General features: G+C 38.3%; 2 protein-coding genes across 2 annotated transcripts; both read right to left on the bottom strand.

Annotated features, from left to right (window-relative positions):
• Positions 1 to 2,667: 2,667 nt before the first annotated feature.
• LOC102709454 (tetraspanin-4-like) lies at positions 2,668 to 9,788 on the bottom strand. Its single transcript, XM_040521829.1, has 2 exons — positions 9,375 to 9,788; positions 2,668 to 2,973 (listed from the first exon to the last, which is right to left on the bottom strand). The coding sequence occupies exons 1-2, from the start codon at positions 9,786 to 9,788 to the stop codon at positions 2,668 to 2,670; spliced, it is 720 nt and encodes a 239-aa protein (XP_040377763.1).
• Positions 9,789 to 15,607: 5,819 nt separating this feature from the next.
• LOC102709166 (tetraspanin-3-like) lies at positions 15,608 to 18,408 on the bottom strand. Its single transcript, XM_006651965.1, has 2 exons — positions 17,986 to 18,408; positions 15,608 to 15,913 (listed from the first exon to the last, which is right to left on the bottom strand). The coding sequence occupies exons 1-2, from the start codon at positions 18,406 to 18,408 to the stop codon at positions 15,608 to 15,610; spliced, it is 729 nt and encodes a 242-aa protein (XP_006652028.1).
• Between the last annotated feature and the right edge of the window lie 2,046 nt (positions 18,409 to 20,454).

The following is a 20,454-nucleotide window of genomic DNA, read 5'->3' as shown; positions in this document are numbered from 1 at the left end:
ACGTGGGTGTGCCAGTCAGTTTGGTCCTACAACTGACAAAATAAAAAATAAAATAAGCCAATCGGCTATAGAGCCGATAGGTAATTAAAAGTTCAATCGATCGGATGTTGAATCTGCAACAGTTAGCCGATAGGATGAACGATCGGCTGTAAAAAAACTTAGATCGGCTAGACACTCAATAGAAATAGACTTGAATAAAATATTAAACAGCGTAATATGCCCAATTACTTATTAATCTTAGTCGTTCGGACGAGCTCCTATAGCCAGATCAAACTAGACATACAGAGATTGGACTTAACCAAGACAGTATGCAGTCGAGCACGATACAATTATGTTGACGCTGAAAATAATAATCAACGGCACACACGTAGGCCTGAGATCAATCTTAAACCACTCTAGTGCAGGACCTAATTCTTAGAAATACTGGGCGTGTCAGTCAGTTTGATCTTGATCATGTAACTGACAAGATATAACATAGAAAACAGTTAACCCCGAAATCGCTATCGGCCGGATAGCCGATACCGTTCTAGCATCCTAGCCGATAGACTAGACAATCGGTTTTACAAGAATTTCATGACAGTGAGCATAAATATGCCCAATCGGCTGGGTCAGATGAAGGATAAACACTAAATAAACCAACCAACTAATTAATCTTAAAATATCGGACCCAGCCAAGACAGTCTTAAGATTAATCAGCCGATCGGACTACTTTAGTATTTATCACACGTGCAATCGATAGCCGATACGAGGCTAAGTGTGGAATTAAACATAAACTGGGATGCTATACTAATTCATCGGCATAAAACAATAATACATGACAGCATTCATTCTCATATCAGACCTAAAAGATCGAACCTAATCAAGACATAGACATTACAGATCTAGATACAATTATGCATGGAATCGACTAATTATTGTAGCACACGATCAATAAGATAGCAAACCAGCGTAATCTGCCAATCAACTCATTAAACTTGGCTGATCAGACAAATCTCTATCAGCATATCGTACCAAATATACATAGATCAGACCTAACCGAGACAGTATGCAATCTAGTACGATATAATCATAGAAATATGAAGACCGATGAGTTCAATGAACCAATAGATTACTTAAGATAATGATGGCTAGAACCCTAGCAATAAGCCCTTGCGAGCCCCTGATTTAATCTGATAACACAAATCCGGCAAACCAGATTGATCGGACCGAACTGAGACAGAATTAGGTTAACCGAAACTATGCCAACAGATCGAAGAGAAGAATCCATAAGGACTTGATCGAGAACCACTGCTACTTCAAGCTAAAACAGATTAAAGCAATAATAGAACTCAGCCCGCCGATCAATTAGGCAGAAGATCGGACTTAACTGAGACAGTCCTTTTCTAGTTGATCGACGGGTTTTGACGAGCAGGAACTTACATTGCGAAGCTGACAAACCCCGCGCCGAAAGCTCAAGCAAGTTGAAGGTTTTGAGGCGATGCGCCAAATTGGATTGATCTAGAGATCATTTACAAAGACCCCGTGCACTTATATTTATAGCCTTGGGCACTTATATTTATAGTTACTAACTAACTTGTAGGGTTCGGACTCTAATTGGATATAAGAATCCCAACCGAAATCTAAGATAAAACCTAATTAATCTACATGGACACATAATCAAAACCAAATCCATCTCTAAGCTGATACCAATCGGTCTCCAACTCTTGTCCGATTCGAACCCTATCGGCTGCATCTATATCGTATTGTTGACGTCAAAATGTGAATGTTGGTGCGTTACACACGAAGGTTGGGAGTCAATCTTAGACAACTCCAGTGCAGGACCTAAATTCTTAGAATGATGCGCGAGAGTACCAGTCAGTTTGATCATGCAACTGACAAGATAAACAGTAAAATAAACCGATCGACTATCGAGCCGATAGGTAACTAAAAGTCCAGCCGATCCGATATTGATGCTATGACGGTTAGCCGATAGTGTAAACGATCGGCTGTAAAAAACTTGGATCGGCTAGAAACTTGATAGGAACAGAATTAAATTAAATATTAGACCAACGTAACCCGCCAAGTTACTTATTAATCTTAGTCGATCGGACGAACCCCTATAACCAGATCGAACTAGACGTGCAGAGATTTGACTTAACCAAGACAGTATGCAGTCAAACACGATATAATTATAGAAAACATGAAGATCGATAAGGCCAATAGATAAACTGACGAATTACTCGGAATAAACAATGAATCATATGTTACGATCGGCTAAAACCAATTAACATGCAATCCTCATAAGCTGATGCAATATAAATAACTACCGATCTAACAGAATCAAGCCGATTGGTGTAAAGATAATACAGTAAAGCAATCGGCTACCTTATTGATTTAAATATGATAAACATGTAGATCGACAAAAATCATCGGCTATAAACGGCGGACAAACAATCAAGATCTACAAAATACCTAGCCCAGATTGCTAAGAACAATCATAGAAGATCGGACTCAACCGAGATAGTTAAAGATTAAACCTAGCAATGTCAGGATAGATACTAAACAGATCTAGATTGTCATCAAGCCGATAAGCCGATGACTGATAGTTTATCGGCTGGTACTCCGATAAAACTATGAGCAAAATGCATCAATCTAGTATTTCATTATTAATGGGTACCTAGTGGCTAGTCATGCAGCCCTCTTTAGATTACACAGCAAAATGGCACAACCAATAATGCACGGTCCTAAGAAAACAACGAGCACGACCAAGGCGCCAAGGGGAGCTGGGGCAGCTTTAGTCCATTTCTTCCTGGTGTCGTCGAGGAAGCCAGCCTTGCAGGAGTCGCACTCGAAGCAAAGCTTTTGTGGGTCGTTGCTCCACCTGCTGCAGTCGACGACTTTAGCTCCTAGGTCAGCGTCCCCTGTTTTGGGTGCCCACGTCGTGTCATTCATGTATGTGAATGCACACGATGACGGTGGCTTGCAGCATCCAGACTGCAATGACAAGAGGAATGAAATAAAACAAGAGAACCAAGGGAACAACATAATCACCACTGAAAAAAAAATAAAGGAAGAACAGTAAATTACATTGGTGGCATACTAAGTTATCAGGTAGATGCAATCTAAGTACATAAACTTGTAAAATGTTCACCATGTATGATACACAAACTTATGTAATTCATGTGAATCATGTCCAAGACAACATATTACAACTAATCATACTGAGTTAGAGTCTGATTAAGATATCACATGCACACGTGAGGACATAAAAATGTCACATATGCAAATAACTTTTATATATACTTTGTATTTATTTTGGTCCTCCACTATATTATCTCCACTGGAGGCTTGTTTTATATTTATATATCTTTTATATGTACAATCAACATAACTTATTCTATTGTTTATATGGGTTGATTGAACACATGCATATCACTTGATATGCAACCTTAGAGCATTCCTGACGGTACATCTATCTTATCCTCCATGCTGAAAATAGAGGATAAAGGGTAAAAATTGAGCTCTAACAAAACATCCATCCCATCCTCTATTTTTGAATGTTATCCATATTAGGAGAGAGAAACTCTATATTTAGACGTTCTCTCTCCATCCTCTAAAAAGATATAGAGGATGTCATATATAGATGATCTACTGGAGTACAAAGAGATATGAAAGATAAAACTGTTCTAGATAATCATTCAAATAAAAATATGGATAACCAAATTTATATGAGTTATTGGGGATGCTCTTACATGACATCTTTAGTCCGTGTCCAAAATAGTGAAGTTACTCATGACGTGTCTTTCTGTCGTTGGTGTGTATGCTCTGTATAAGTTTGTATATTAAAACAAGCGATCTTTATGTAGTAAATTACAGCCATCTCATAAATTTACGTACCAATAGTGCAATTTACTCAAGAAATAAAAAAAGGAAAAACAAATAATGCAAACTGACTACGTCTACCAGTACAAGAACCAAGAGGCAAAGCTACAGTTAAAACTTTGGGGTGGGGGGGGGGGCACCGCTTCATCATGTGTATAGAAACCATCGAAATTGCATATTGAGAAAATTCATTGCATATCCCTAAAGTTTCATCATATATCCAATATCCATGAGTTTTGCCTCCTCCTTTATATACATTTAAATTTTGGTTTTAAAACCTTCCATACCCATACCATTAGTTGGCAACGTGGCCATTTAATTCATACAATAAGGTTTGTTTTGAACTTAGGCAATTGAAAAACCATAGAAATTTATGGAGTTTATTTTTAAAAAATTTATTGTGTATCTCTATAGGATAACTATTCTATATCTCCTCCCTCCCAAGGCCCCAAAACCAATTTCCACTTTAACCAAAGGTTGGTCAAAGGGCCTCCCTCACGGGTTAACCCTTTTTTGGGTTTCCCCCATGTTGGAGCATGAGCTCGAGCAGGGGACCATCGGGACTCCTTTTTGAATTCGGTCCAGGGGTGCAAGCTAGTTAGGGCCCGAAAGCCTGTCAATGGGAGCAGATAGAAAACAGAGAGAATTGAGGGGGGTCGGGCCCCTCAATGGACGCAAGAGAAATTATACAGGTTCAAGCCACCGTGAGGCGTAACACCCTACTCCTGTCGCTTGTGAACTATAAGAGTAAATGTTACAAGCTTATGTGAGAATGTTCCACTTATCTTCTTCGGTTCTCGGTCCCTTTTTTCATTGGGCAAGGACCTCCATTTATACTGCAAGGGGACACCACAGGGGCCACGGTTTTCCCTACTTGCTACGCACATAGATTTATTCTTTTCAAGATTGCTGCGGAGGTCGTGGATAGTCAACATGTCACCATGCTGCCATCGTCTGGTCCCATCGACCAGTGAGTGAAGGAGGGGGTAATCCCTTGGACTGGCGGTCCGAATGGGAGGCCGTTCCTCCTCTCATGCGGTCGTCGTCACATTTAATGCGATGGTGATGCGAGGGAGATATGCCATCCCTGTAGCAAAATGGTTGTAACTAGACGGTCAGAGATAGTATGACTCCCCTCCCGTGGCTTTTCTTAGGGAGAGGCATGGGCAGGAGGCGTGCGCCTGTAGCCACATTTAATGCGGCGAGGTGCGCCCCTGCAACTGCATTAAATGCGGCGTCACATGCACCAGACGCCCTTCCATCGCCATAAATACGATAGTTGGGTGCTAGAGACACGCTGCGCCCGCACATGTGGTGGGGCCCGCATGCGCCATCCTAGGCCGCGGGGGTCGGGGGCGGCCCGACCCCTCCCAACCACAACCGCCTAGTGGCCTTCTAGGCACGATCCCCTAGAGGCGCACGGATTGCTAGGGCCCGACCCCCTTTTTAGGGGTGCAAGCATGTGGGCCCACAGAGTCACGCGCCACACACATGCAGAGGATACCCCGGGGCCATATCTTCAATACCCTATGTCCACCTAAGCTCACCCTTAGCTCATAGGAACTGTGTAGTAATAGTACGGTTATCATGTAGTAACAACATTGCTTATATGCAGTAATAATATTAAAACATTGCCATGACGGATCTACTTTTTAAGCATTTTTTCTAATAATAAGGTACAAACGTTTTTTAAAAAATAATATATGAAATGATAGATAAAGTTGTTTAAAGTTTGGAATCTTAATAATCATTCCTCGCCTCATAGGAACTGTGCAGTAACAACACAACTTATATGTAGTAACAATGTCAAAACATAGCCATAAAAGATCTATTTTTTAAAAACATTCTTTTCCTAACAATAAGGTCAAATGTTTTTTAAAAATAATATATGAGTGAGAGATAAATTTGTTTAAAGTCTGAAATCTTAATAATATCTATAGAAATTGTACAAGTATACACTAATGCTATGGTAAATAGTTACGCGTAACATTGCAACTTCTACATAATAACACTCACATGTCCTTGCAATCTATTGAAGCATGGTTTCGTATAGATTATAGTTGCACATACTAAATTAAGAATATAGTTGCTTACATGTAATAGCACATTATACTAACATTATTATGGATGATAGTACCACGTTATGTTGCTATAAAATATGTGCATTGTTACTATACAATTGCAGTAACATTGTAATAGAAACGCAGTAACACAAAAATTATGACCATAAGTATGACTCGTTGCTAATAATTTATTTTCTTGCACCATATGTTAGTGCAAAACTTGTAGGTTATTACAATTTTGCAGTAACACGGAGTGTGACGATGCTACTAGTACGTATGGAGAACTAAAATAGTGTATTCTCAATCTTTAGAGAGCAATATCTAGCGTGTCCTATATTATTTTTAAAAACCATTTTTACCACAATGCTTAAAAGGTTATTTAATAAACTAGATCTGCCATGACTATATTTTGATGTTGTTACTGTAAATTTGTTGTTATATTACTATACTTTAGCTTTCATGTTATTGCACTATTCCAGATATGCGGAAGTGGCAAAAGGTGGAGGGCGTTAATGGACGGGTTTGACTGGTAGAAGAGCACTTTGACCAGAGTGGGAGGGGGTTTTGGGCCCTTAGAAGAGGGTGGGAGATGGATTTGTGCCTTGAGAGGGGAGGATATTGTTAACTCCAAAATTTGACAAATTTCCGTGTTGAATTCGGATATGGAAATGTGCAATCGCCGATAGAAAGTTTATCCGAAAGAGTTCGAATTCAATAGGGAATCATGAATACCATGGCATGGTGGCATAAATTTATTTATTAATTAGAGTTATTTAGGATTTTTATTTTATCTCTAAGAGAGTTAGAGTCCAATCGGGACTTATGTGTTAGAGATAGAGTCTACATATGAGTTTGTTATTTCTTTTTATTTATTAGGAGTCGTATGTCGTGTCCAACATAAACTAGCATCCACCCGAGGGTATAAATATGTATGCCTAGAGTTATTGCAAACCATCTACATCATAATTTAGATCGACTACTTTTGGCGCATCGCCACCCTCTTCACTGAGGTTTCAACTCTAGCGGAATTTGGCACCTGACGTGGGCTGCATCATCTCGATCTCTGGCGGAGGGGCAAGTCCTACATTCCGTCGGACCACGGACTGTCTCGGTTCAGTCCGATCTTCTAATCTAGTTGTGCGATTGCTAGTTACTGCATCAGTTTCATTTTGAGTTACCTTTGTATCTTGAGTTGATCTGGTCGACCACTTTGGACGATCTACGTTGGTTTGATATTTTCTATTTGACATATTCAATCTAATACTATCTCAATTCGATCTGATCTAGTAGATTGTGTTTATCAGATGGTTTATATCAGATCAATGTATTTTGTTTATTGTTTTATAGGAGTACCAGCCGATAAGTTATCAGTCATCGGCTCACTAGCTTGAACTGTCTCGGTTGGGTCCGATCTTCTATGATTATTCTTAGTAATTTGGGCTAGATATTTTATAGATCTTAGTCGTTTGTCAGTCATTTATAGCCAATGATCTTTGCCGATCTACATGTTCATTATATTTATATCAATAGAATAGTCGATTGCCTTATTGCACTATTTTTACACCAATCTGCTTGACTTAGATAGATCAACAGTTATTTATGTTGCATCGACTTATGATAATTACATGCAAGTTGGGTTTAGCCGATCGTAACACATGATTCATTGTTTATTCTAAGTAATTCGCCAGTTTATTTATTAGCCTTATCGATCTTCATGTTTTCTATAATTATATCGTGCTTGACTGCATACTGTCTTGGTTAAGTCCGATCTATCTATATTTGGTTCGTTCTGGTTATAGGGGTTCGTCCGATTGACTAAGATTTATAAACAATTTGGCGGGTTACGTTGGTCTAATATTTAATTCCAATATATTTCTGTTAAGTTTCTAGCCGATCCAAGTTTTCAGCAGCCGATCGTTTATCCTATCAGCTAACCGTTGTAGCACCAACATCTAATCGGCTAGATTATTAGTTACATATCGGCTCGATAGCCGATCGGCTTGTTTTATTTTTCATCTTGTCAATTGCAGGATCAAACTAACTGGCACGTCATTCTAAGAATTTAGTTCCTACACTGGAGCTGTCTAAGATTGACACTCAATCCTGCGTGTGTGACACGTCAACGTTCACATTTTGACGTCAACAGATATGTATATGTATAGAGCAATTTTTACCATCCTTGAGGAGGAACTAAGAGGTATCACTGTTTTGTATGTAAAATTTGATACCTTCTAGTATCTAAGGTATCAAGAGGTATCAAATTTTACATAGAAAACAGTGTACCACTTAGTACCTTATAAGAATGGGAAAATGCTCATATATATATAGAGAGAGAGCAAGATTAATACGTGCACCCCCTTAGTATAAGTTATTCTACACCCCACCCTTCCAAGGCCTCTTAAGGTCCATCCCACCTCTCACCCTTCTCTCAAGGCCAAAAACCACCTCTATCTTATTTAAAGCCTGGTCAAATGATTAACCCCATCGGTCAACCCCTTTATGAGCTTCCCCTCATGTCTATCTAAGCTCACCTCTCGTCTCATAGGAATTGTGCAGTAACACGACGATAAAAATACAGTAACACGACGACTAATTTACAGTAACAACGTCGAAACATACCCATGAGGGATCTACTTTTTTAGAACAATTTTTTAAACAATATGATACAAAAGTTCTTAAAAAATAATATATGAGGTGAGAGATAAAGTTGTTTAAAGTTCGAAATCTTAAGAAATATCTATAAGGGCAGTAATCTATGCATTAATAACACTATGTTGTTATAAAATATGTGTCATGTTACTGCAACGTTGTGATAGAAGTGCAATAACATCGTGATATATATGCAGTGACATGTGTGTCGCACAATTACAGTAACATTGTGATAGAAATACAGTAACATCATAGAAGAAGTACAGTAACATCATGATTGTGTACCGTTTCTACAGTACAACTAATGCATGTGAGAAAACTAAAAATACTGTATTTTCAATCTTTAGAGAGCAATATCTCATGTGTTCTATATTATTTTTTAAACCGTTTTCATCACATTGGTTAAAAAATTATGATTTAAAAAACTAGATCTGTCATGAATATATTTTAACGTTGTTACTGCATTTTATAAGATATGTTATTATAGTTTTGTCTTCGTGTTACTGCACTTTTCAGATAGACATGAGTTGGCAAAGGTGAGGCGTGGAGAAAAGTCAAATGACAAGTTTGACCGGTAGGATTTAGTTTTGTGCTGGCTAGAAAAGTGGTTTTGGGCCTTTGGAAAGGGTGAAAGTAGGTTTGGGCCTTACAAGGGAAGGGGGCATAGTAGTTTTGCTATATTATATATATATATGTGTGTGTGGGGGGGGGGAGAGATATGATTTATATTGTATTGGTGAGCCTGTCACACAAATGCATGGAGAGAACCAATGAAACGGGAGATGAAGTTGGTAGTAGTACCTCGATAGGCGACATTTGATGCTGGGACATCCCGTGTTTGTTCGTCCACCGTTCGTCCGAGGATAGCTTGGGGACAAACATACCTGACTGTGGGTCGCGTTCCAGTTGCCTCATGCCACTACAGACGTCCATGTCGCGAAGGCACACGCTGGTTGTTGACCAGTAGTTGGGGTCGGCCACACGACCCTTGAGCCACCCTCCATAGCTGTCAAGATTGTACTCGTGGATTTTGTTGGATCGATGGAAGTCCATCCCTCCGACTGCTATGTAACCGAAGATGAGGAAGACGAGAAGGAAGAGGAATGGGATGAACAAGCCGAAGCAGCAGCACATGAAGCAACCCTCCTCATCGAGCAACTGGCCGCAGCAGGCCGAGATGGAGATGATCATGAATAAGAGGCCGATAGCGAGCATGGGTCCCCAAAAGATGCCATGGTTGCAAACCTTGGGGACCTTAGAGAGTCCGCATAGTAGGACAATCGACCCTATAAATATTGCCACAATGGCATTTAGGCTTTTCTGCTTTTCTTCTCGTGTCATTCTCTCCCTCCCTCGATCCCTCTCGACTACACGACACAACACAAAGAGACGAGGAGATTGCGAACGTGGGAGTTGCTGGTAAGCTACCTACCTGGTTTGCTTATATATGTGCTTAATGCTCTTTGGGAACAGTCGTGGGCAGCGGCTCGAGTCGAGTGGACTTCCTCACTCCAGTCATCCATCCCAACTCATTTTTTTTTTCCTTCTTATGACTTGGAAGAAAAACAATGACCTGGATGCGAAGACTTGAAACAAGTCACCATAGTTTAGTGGCGCCATCACGTGGACGAGCGTGGACCTGACCGCCTTGCCGTCTTATTAGTATTAGTATATATAGGAGTAGTACGTAATTCACTCGATCTATCTATTCCACGCCGCTGACTTTCCTCCTCGGTGGCCGTGGCAACTGCCAAACAACAAAAATTAAGACTTCGATATAAACACCCTAAACCAGTCACGGTATAGTTTAGTGACCCAGTCACGTGGAGGAGCCAGCAGCCATGTCTCTTCTTTTTATTTAAAATTTAAATTTTTAATCTTAAATTTATTCATAAATTTTAGAGTTTTTTCATCGTATTTTATTTTTAGTTCGCTAAAAACATATATATAAAAGTTTTATCATAAATTATTATTATTTTTATTTGTAAATACGTTGTTTCATCTTTTGTTCACCGGAGAATCGAAAAATATGATTCCATATGACACGCACGCCAGTCGCATGCGTGCACATGAGTCTGACAAGAGATTTTACTCAAGTTTTTATTTTAATCCTCTCAGCCATTCTATTTGTAGATAAATCTAAAATTATATGAAAAAAATATTACATTTGACCAGTTTTTTCTTACTGTTCTTGTTCCCATCCATCGAGTTGGCTTCCCAGTGGAGTTGACTCAAAAGCTCAGTTAGCCGTGGATCTGATCTGCCCGCGGCGGCAGCCTCGGCAATGGACTAACGGAGAAGAAGGCACCCTCGTAGCATGAGGCGTCGTCCTCCGTATTCTACGACTTCTTCGGATCCTAGCAATTTTACAGAAATTTTAGAGAAAATAGTTTAATTCCTTCAAAATTCTTGTAGAAATCTTCCAAACCAAAGAGAGCCTTAAACGAATTGACGGTCTCAAGGTATGCCATCTTTTCCATGAAAGCAAAGCCTAGTCATACACACGCATGCATGCAGAAGTTTTGGTTCGAAAAATTTAGTTATTTGTCACCTACAAGAATGACACATCTTTAAATATTATTATTAAAGTTATCCTTACACAGTTACCAGTCGAGATAAGACTTTTTAATAATTTATCATTTTGTAAACGTGATGTACCAACTCGCACAAGAAACGTGAATCGGAATACAAATATCCATTTTACCTCCCCTCATCTCTCTTTCTCTCTTCCCCAAAGAGCCTGCACCCGTTAGCACGAGCAATCAAAGCTCGAAGCCATCGTTTTCTTCCCGAACCCCAAGCCCCCACCGGCCGGTGATGGGTGGATCTCCCCTCCCTCAAGCTTGAATTCAGTCGGACCTTCTCCGTTGTAACAGCCTGAGTTTTTTTCAAGCCTAAATCATAAGCTAAAAGGACATAAGTAAATTATTTTTGCTTAACGCAAGAGTTAACTAAGTGAAAATAAAATCATTTAATTAATTGGACCAAAAGACCACAAATATTTTTGTTATAGTTGTTGTGCCGAAATTGATTAACAGGGTATACATTGAAAATTTTAGACAAAACAGATTAAATTTTCAACAAATAAAAATCATCTAAAATTTAATTAAATCTTGGCGATTGTTTTTACCTTATCCCTTGAACGAGGTCCTTTCTTCCTTTTAGAGCCAAAGTCGGTTTTCACGCGTGTTGAGCCAAGCCCAAGCCGCCGCGACCGTGGCCGCAGCCGCCCTCTCTCTCCCTCCTTTCTTTTTTCTATCGTGTAAGATTTCTTGTTTCGTACTCTCCTTTTTGTTTTTTATTCATATGTTTCCTTTCGTCTGGGGAAGGTTTTTAAAGTTTGTTAAAATTTGTTGATGCAAAATTCGCATCAACATGTGAAGGTTTAGAAGATCTGCTTAACTCTTGTACAGGTTCTATCAAATCAGGTTCAAGGCATGCCGGTTAATTTAACGTCTGTAATTAATAAGGAACATATAATTAAATCAAATAACCGATCGGTCGATTGGTATAGAGGCACTGTAGTAGTGTAATCTGCTATGTTATTGATATAAAAGAAATAAGTGTGCAGACAAGCAAGGATTATCTGGTACAACCAAGTGATGATCCACCAATCTACCAATCTGATGGGCCAATAGCTCATAACGTATTGGATAGAATCTTATAAGACAGTGAGCACTATACATCGATCTGATATAAATTAGTTGGTAAACGTAATTTAATAAATCGGACCGAACCGAGATAGTGTTAGACCGAAGACATCAAAAAATGAGGCTAGATGCACTATTATTTCACATATATCTTTATCTCACTTATATATTTACTGTATCTATATATTTGATCACATGTAGAGTTCTTGTGATAGCCAATAACTCTCCTTATTTTTATTTTTTTTCTCTTCTCCACGTGTATTTATGGATAGCGTGTAGTCTAGATTTTCTAGCGTATCCTAGATTCATATAGATGCCAATGAATCTAGAACACACACACACATATATATATATATATATATATATCCTACTACCAGGTGTAGCTACTCCCTTCACGTCTAAGGTGCAGAAACACTTCTATACATATTTCTTCTCTAAAATTAAAAACTTTATACATGTAGTTGTATCATTTACATGAGATTTAATAGTGTCTATACTTTCTGTTGGGTGGGAGCAGAAACAGTTATGAAAATATTTTTCATCATGGACGTGCAGGAAGTAGCTACACCTGGTAGTAGGATCTAATTTTCATATATATATATATACACACACACACATTAGTGTTGACGTCGAAAATACGATCCAACGTGTCACACACGAAGGCCTAGGAGTCAATCTTAGACAGCTCCAGTGCAGGACCTAAATTCTTAGAAAGATACGTGGGTGTGCCAGTCAGTTTGGTCCTACAACTGACAAAATAAAAAATAAAATAAGCCAATCGGCTATAGAGCCGATAGGTAATTAAAAGTTCAATCGATCGGATGTTGAATCTGCAACAGTTAGCCGATAGGATGAACGATCGGCTGTAAAAAAACTTAGATCGGCTAGACACTCAATAGAAATAGACTTGAATAAAATATTAAACAGCGTAATATGCCCAATTACTTATTAATCTTAGTCGTTCGGACGAGCTCCTATAGCCAGATCAAACTAGACATACAGAGATTGGACTTAACCAAGACAGTATGCAGTCGAGCACGATACAATTATGTTGACGCTGAAAATAATAATCAACGGCACACACGTAGGCCTGAGATCAATCTTAAACCACTCTAGTGCAGGACCTAATTCTTAGAAATACTGGGCGTGTCAGTCAGTTTGATCTTGATCATGTAACTGACAAGATATAACATAGAAAACAGTTAACCCCGAAATCGCTATCGGCCGGATAGCCGATACCGTTCTAGCATCCTAGCCGATAGACTAGACAATCGGTTTTACAAGAATTTCATGACAGTGAGCATAAATATGCCCAATCGGCTGGGTCAGATGAAGGATAAACACTAAATAAACCAACCAACTAATTAATCTTAAAATATCGGACCCAGCCAAGACAGTCTTAAGATTAATCAGCCGATCGGACTACTTTAGTATTTATCACACGTGCAATCGATAGCCGATACGAGGCTAAGTGTGGAATTAAACATAAACTGGGATGCTATACTAATTCATCGGCATAAAACAATAATACATGACAGCATTCATTCTCATATCAGACCTAAAAGATCGAACCTAATCAAGACATAGACATTACAGATCTAGATACAATTATGCATGGAATCGACTAATTATTGTAGCACACGATCAATAAGATAGCAAACCAGCGTAATCTGCCAATCAACTCATTAAACTTGGCTGATCAGACAAATCTCTATCAGCATATCGTACCAAATATACATAGATCAGACCTAACCGAGACAGTATGCAATCTAGTACGATATAATCATAGAAATATGAAGACCGATGAGTTCAATGAACCAATAGATTACTTAAGATAATGATGGCTAGAACCCTAGCAATAAGCCCTTGCGAGCCCCTGATTTAATCTGATAACACAAATCCGGCAAACCAGATTGATCGGACCGAACTGAGACAGAATTAGGTTAACCGAAACTATGCCAACAGATCGAAGAGAAGAATCCATAAGGACTTGATCGAGAACCACTGCTACTTCAAGCTAAAACAGATTAAAGCAATAATAGAACTCAGCCCGCCGATCAATTAGGCAGAAGATCGGACTTAACTGAGACAGTCCTTTTCTAGTTGATCGACGGGTTTTGACGAGCAGGAACTTACATTGCGAAGCTGACAAACCCCGCGCCGAAAGCTCAAGCAAGTTGAAGGTTTTGAGGCGATGCGCCAAATTGGATTGATCTAGAGATCATTTACAAAGACCCCGTGCACTTATATTTATAGCCTTGGGCACTTATATTTATAGTTACTAACTAACTTGTAGGGTTCGGACTCTAATTGGATATAAGAATCCCAACCGAAATCTAAGATAAAACCTAATTAATCTACATGGACACATAATCAAAACCAAATCCATCTCTAAGCTGATACCAATCGGTCTCCAACTCTTGTCCGATTCGAACCCTATCGGCTGCATCTATATCGTATTGTTGACGTCAAAATGTGAATGTTGGTGCGTTACACACGAAGGTTGGGAGTCAATCTTAGACAACTCCAGTGCAGGACCTAAATTCTTAGAATGATGCGCGAGAGTACCAGTCAGTTTGATCATGCAACTGACAAGATAAACAGTAAAATAAACCGATCGACTATCGAGCCGATAGGTAACTAAAAGTCCAGCCGATCCGATATTGATGCTATGACGGTTAGCCGATAGTGTAAACGATCGGCTGTAAAAAACTTGGATCGGCTAGAAACTTGATAGGAACAGAATTAAATTAAATATTAGACCAACGTAACCCGCCAAGTTACTTATTAATCTTAGTCGATCGGACGAACCCCTATAACCAGATCGAACTAGACGTGCAGAGATTTGACTTAACCAAGACAGTATGCAGTCAAACACGATATAATTATAGAAAACATGAAGATCGATAAGGCCAATAGATAAACTGACGAATTACTCGGAATAAACAATGAATCATATGTTACGATCGGCTAAAACCAATTAACATGCAATCCTCATAAGCTGATGCAATATAAATAACTACCGATCTAACAGAATCAAGCCGATTGGTGTAAAGATAATACAGTAAAGCAATCGGCTACCTTATTGATTTAAATATGATAAACATGTAGATCGACAAAAATCATCGGCTATAAACGGCGGACAAACAATCAAGATCTACAAAATACCTAGCCCAGATTGCTAAGAACAATCATAGAAGATCGGACTCAACCGAGATAGTTAAAGATTAAACCTAGCAATGTCAGGATAGATACTAAACAGATCTAGATTGTCATCAAGCCGATAAGCCGATGACTGATAGTTTATCGGCTGGTACTCCGATAAAACTATGAGCAAAATGCATCAATCTAGTATTTCATTATTAATGGGTACCTAGTGGCTAGTCATGCAGCCCTCTTTAGATTACACAGCAAAATGGCACAACCAATAATGCACGGTCCTAAGAAAACAACGAGCACGACCAAGGCGCCAAGGGGAGCTGGGGCAGCTTTAGTCCATTTCTTCCTGGTGTCGTCGAGGAAGCCAGCCTTGCAGGAGTCGCACTCGAAGCAAAGCTTTTGTGGGTCGTTGCTCCACCTGCTGCAGTCGACGACTTTAGCTCCTAGGTCAGCGTCCCCTGTTTTGGGTGCCCACGTCGTGTCATTCATGTATGTGAATGCACACGATGACGGTGGCTTGCAGCATCCATACTGCATTATTCAGTTACAAGGTCAGTTTCAAAGTGACGAGGAACTTAATGATCAAAGAAATCAGGGACAATTTTACCATCATACTAGGAGGTATCACTTGAGCTATCAAATTTTACATAGAAAACAGTGGTACATTATGGTACCTAATTAAGGATGGGAAAATGCTCTTAGTTCCTGAAAAGAAAATTTTTGGGTGTCACGTCGGACGTTTGACCGGACATTGAAAGGGGTTTTTGATATGAATGAAAAAATAAATTTCATAGCTCGTATGGACACCACGAGACGAATTTTTAAGCCTAATTACTCTGCCATTAGTACAATGGGTTACTGTAGCACGTATGGCTAATCATGGACTAATTAGGCTCAAAAGATTCGTCTCACGATTTTTCCCCTAACTATGTAATTAGTTTTTTTATTTATATTAATGTTATATTTAGATGTCCAAAAATTCGATGTGATTATTTGGAAAAAAAATTAGGAACTACACGGGTCCTAAGAATCACCGGTAAAATAGATAAACTAAAATGTCGGGAATAGAAAACGAAACAAAGGGGGTGATTGTGGAAAAAGGAACAAATAACGTATTTACAAACGAAAAATAATTTGTAAATAAAAATTTATATAGATATTCTTAGCGATTTAAAGCTAAGGTTAAAAAATAAACTTCGGTGAAAAAACTCTAAATCAACTCTATATTTAATATTGAAAATGTAAATTTTGTCATAATATAAACTAAAAGAAAAGGACGAAAAAAAATACGAGCCGAGCCGACCTGGTCTAGCTCTACTATAGAGGACCGGGGGGCAAAGCTCAACTTCATTTGAGAGGGAAAAATAGATAAATTACTAACATTACATTATACATTATAAATTTATACTACATCCGTTATAAATGTTTAACGTCTTTGCCGAGCCGACCTGGTCTAGCTCTACTATAGAGGACCGGGGGGCAAACCTCAACTTCATTTGAGAGGGAAAAATAGATAAATTACTAACATTACATTATACATTATAAATTTATACTACCTCCGTCATAAATGTTTAACGTCGTTGATTTTTTTATATACGTTTAACCATTCGTGTTATTAAAAAATTCAAAATTATTAATTATTTTTATATTATTTTATTTATTGTTAAGTATATTTTTATGTATATATATAGCTTTATGTATTTTTTAAAAAAATTAAATAAGATGAATGGTCAAACGTGTATAAAAAATAACGACGTTAAATATTTAGGTACGGAGGGAGTATTTCCTCTTAAATGAAGTTGAGTCTCGACTTTAAGAATTTAGTAGGAATATAGTTCATGTCTAACCTATATATCTCTAGTAAAATATTTTTCATAAATTTAAAAAACTGCCAGCTCCGATTTTCATGGCTTTTGACCACCTTCGTGATGACTAAGGCGGATATATTGGTATATCTAATCAACTTGTGGTGGACGTCGCTGATGCAGGTACCACTAGGGCTCATGCTGTCGAGAATGGCATTTTGCTGTATGGTGAGTAAAAAAATTAATCGAACATGATTGAGTCAGATTGAAATGGTTTAAAAGACGAACCAGCCTGCCAATCACACAAGATAAGGATCAATATAATTCCTCATCTTGCTTTAATGTGATGACGTTGATTTTTAAGTTTATGTTTGACCATTATTTAAAAGTTTATATAATTATTAGCTATTTTGTTATGTTTTGATATGATTTATTACTATAGAAACTTTAAACACAAGTTATAATTTTACATATTTAAATAAAAGTTAGAAATAAAATAAACTATCAAATATAAATTAAAATTCAACAGACTTAAAATAGAAAAATTAGAGAAAATAGTGTATAGGAAGTGGGATTGAGAGAGTAGTGCAAGTGACGATGGTTTGGCCTATTAACAAAAGAAAAACCCAACTGATATATTTATAAATAGAAAATAATCTATAAATGAAAATTTTATTCGTGTTCGTAACAATCTAAAAGTCAATGTTAAAAATATGCAACAACTAAATTAAAACCCTAGAATGCACCTTAAAGTTAAAATTAAAAATTAAAATTCCGTCAAAGACGAAAATAAGCTACCTCGATAGGCGAGATTACGTAGTTGTCATTGTTGTATTTCTCCGCCAAATTTGGGTCGGAGGATAGCTCGCAGACGTCCCTACGACGGAGGCACGCAACGGTTGTCGCCCAGTAATGAGGATCGGCCACACGACCCCTGAGCCACCCTCTGTAGTCCTCGAGTTTGTACTCCTGGAGCTTCACTTGGCCGGCGTCGATGCCTCCAACGGCGATGAAGGCGAAGAGCACGAAGACGACGAGGGACAGCATCGCGATGAGGACGCCGGCAAGGAAGCAGATGAATATCCCATCCTCGCTGACGCCGCAGCAGCCAAACATGCAGGTGACCACCAGGAAGAGGCCGATCGCGATCATGGGCCACAAAAGGATGCCGCTGTTGCAAACTTTGGGGGCCTTGATGCCGCCGACGATCATTATGACCATCGACATTTTGAAGGCTACCACAACGCTGAGTATCTTTACAATCACCCGTTCGTCTGCCATTTTGGTTTCCCCCCTTCTTTTATCCCCAAACCCTCTCTCTCTCTCAATCAATCAAAGATACATGCACAGGCGAAAAGAGATGAGGCAAATTTTGAGAGCTGCTCGCAAGCTCTAGCTGGCCTGCTTATGTCGTATATATAGGCTAAAGTCCATCCCAGCTCATCGATGCACCTATTTCAGGTATTATTTTACTTGCTCCAGCGTGCTGACCTTCCTCCTCGGTGGCCCTGGAACTAATATTTTTCGTTTTGATGTATAGTAAAAAAGAATGACCTAGCTTCCTCCTCGGTGGCCGTGGGTGGAGCCATCTATTATTTTTTATTCGATGGAAAAAAAGAAGAGCGGGACTTCCGTTTGGTTTTGGTGTTAAAATTGGCGATACCATTTTGCCCATTATCAATTTTGGTCGATACCCCTAAATCAGGCTAGTTTCCGTGTGATTAATTTTGAAAATGGTCAACTTGTGTTCAAATTTAAGCCTATCAGCCTAAGATACTATTAAATTTGCTAACTTTTATAGGCATACAAAGATTTGGCTTTGCCAAAAGTGACCTTACCAAATTTTCTTTTTAGGAAATTTATACACGTGTCATTATAATTTTGCAAAGTCGAAAGATATGTCATTGGTATCTCAATGACATGTGAGACCCACATAAGTCAATGACATGTGGGTCAGGATAACATATCTCTAACTTTATAAAATTATTATAGCATCCTTACAATTTTTCCATTTTTACTGGTATTTTTTTGGTAAGTTTTCTATGTGGTAGGATAAAGTTGTGTTTGGATTGAAACCAAAATATTTTAAGTTAACAAAAGCAACTCCAATGGCCTTGCCATATTCCTCTTCACACTAAGATTTGGTAAACTTGACAAAAAAAATGGTCTTCAACAGATTACCGTATCATCCAACTTACCGAAATTCTCCTCTCAATTAATATATTTGACAAGCTATAAGCAAGTCATTTAGCTTTATTAAATACGGAGCCCACCACCTCTCTTCCCTCAACCATCCTCCAAACTATCCGGTAAAATGTGGGACATCGTAAATTTGAAGAATAGTATATAAAGATATTATTGGGAAAAATCAGAAAAATAGAGAGGGATCATTTTTTGTCAAGCTTGCTAAATGAGTAAATCAAAGCGTGAGATCTAAAGAAACTGTTGCAATTGTTCTGAGTAACATATTTTTTTATATGCTCGTCAAATTTTGCTTCAATCAAATAAACGCCAAACACTAAAGTTACCAAATTTTAGTAAGATTTAGACCATAAACCAAAACAACCCTAAATAAATACTTAGCACTCTTCAAATTATCAAGTATATTAATGAGACCAATTTAAACCACCACATGCAGTTTAGTGGCCCCGTCACTCGTAAAGTATATTATTTTTTCCGGTGACCGATCGAGATTTTCAGAGCCACTACTACGTACCGCGAGGTTTGAGCCTCTTCTCGAGATTCTCATGTCACGTGCGTGCACGTGCTTGCTTGGTTAAGTTTCTTTACGACTTGCTTGGTTAAGTTGGTCATGCTTACACGACGGCCGGATGGAACCTCTTTTTTTTTTTCTTTTTGTTAAGACTAAATTGAAAATTAAATGAATAATGATTGTGATTTGTTCAAATGGTAAAGTAGGTAAATGGTAGCTAAAATAAAAATTTAAATATTAAAGATCACATTCATATTTTAACTGATTTACTGTTATCTCGATTAGGCTATAGTTTAATCGAGCTTGGAAACAGGAAATGCTACCCATACGATTTTTTCTTCAAATCAAATGTAACTAGTATGGTGGCCCACACATATTAGCATCATTATAAATTGTAACTATATAGGGTCTCTTATCTTGATAATAATTACTTTTTAATTGTTAATATGAACTTAATTTTTTCCAAATTATATTTTTACATGGAACCCCATTTACCTGTACTCTAAAGTATACTTGTACATAAACTCTTCTATATAATACTCAATTTTAGATAC

This window comes from Oryza brachyantha, chromosome 3 (assembly GCF_000231095.2).
Source record: "Oryza brachyantha chromosome 3, ObraRS2, whole genome shotgun sequence".
Taxonomy (NCBI): domain Eukaryota; kingdom Viridiplantae; phylum Streptophyta; class Magnoliopsida; order Poales; family Poaceae; genus Oryza; species Oryza brachyantha.
The sequence above is the reverse complement of the archived record's forward strand: the minus strand, read 5'-3'. Positions and strand labels throughout refer to the sequence as shown.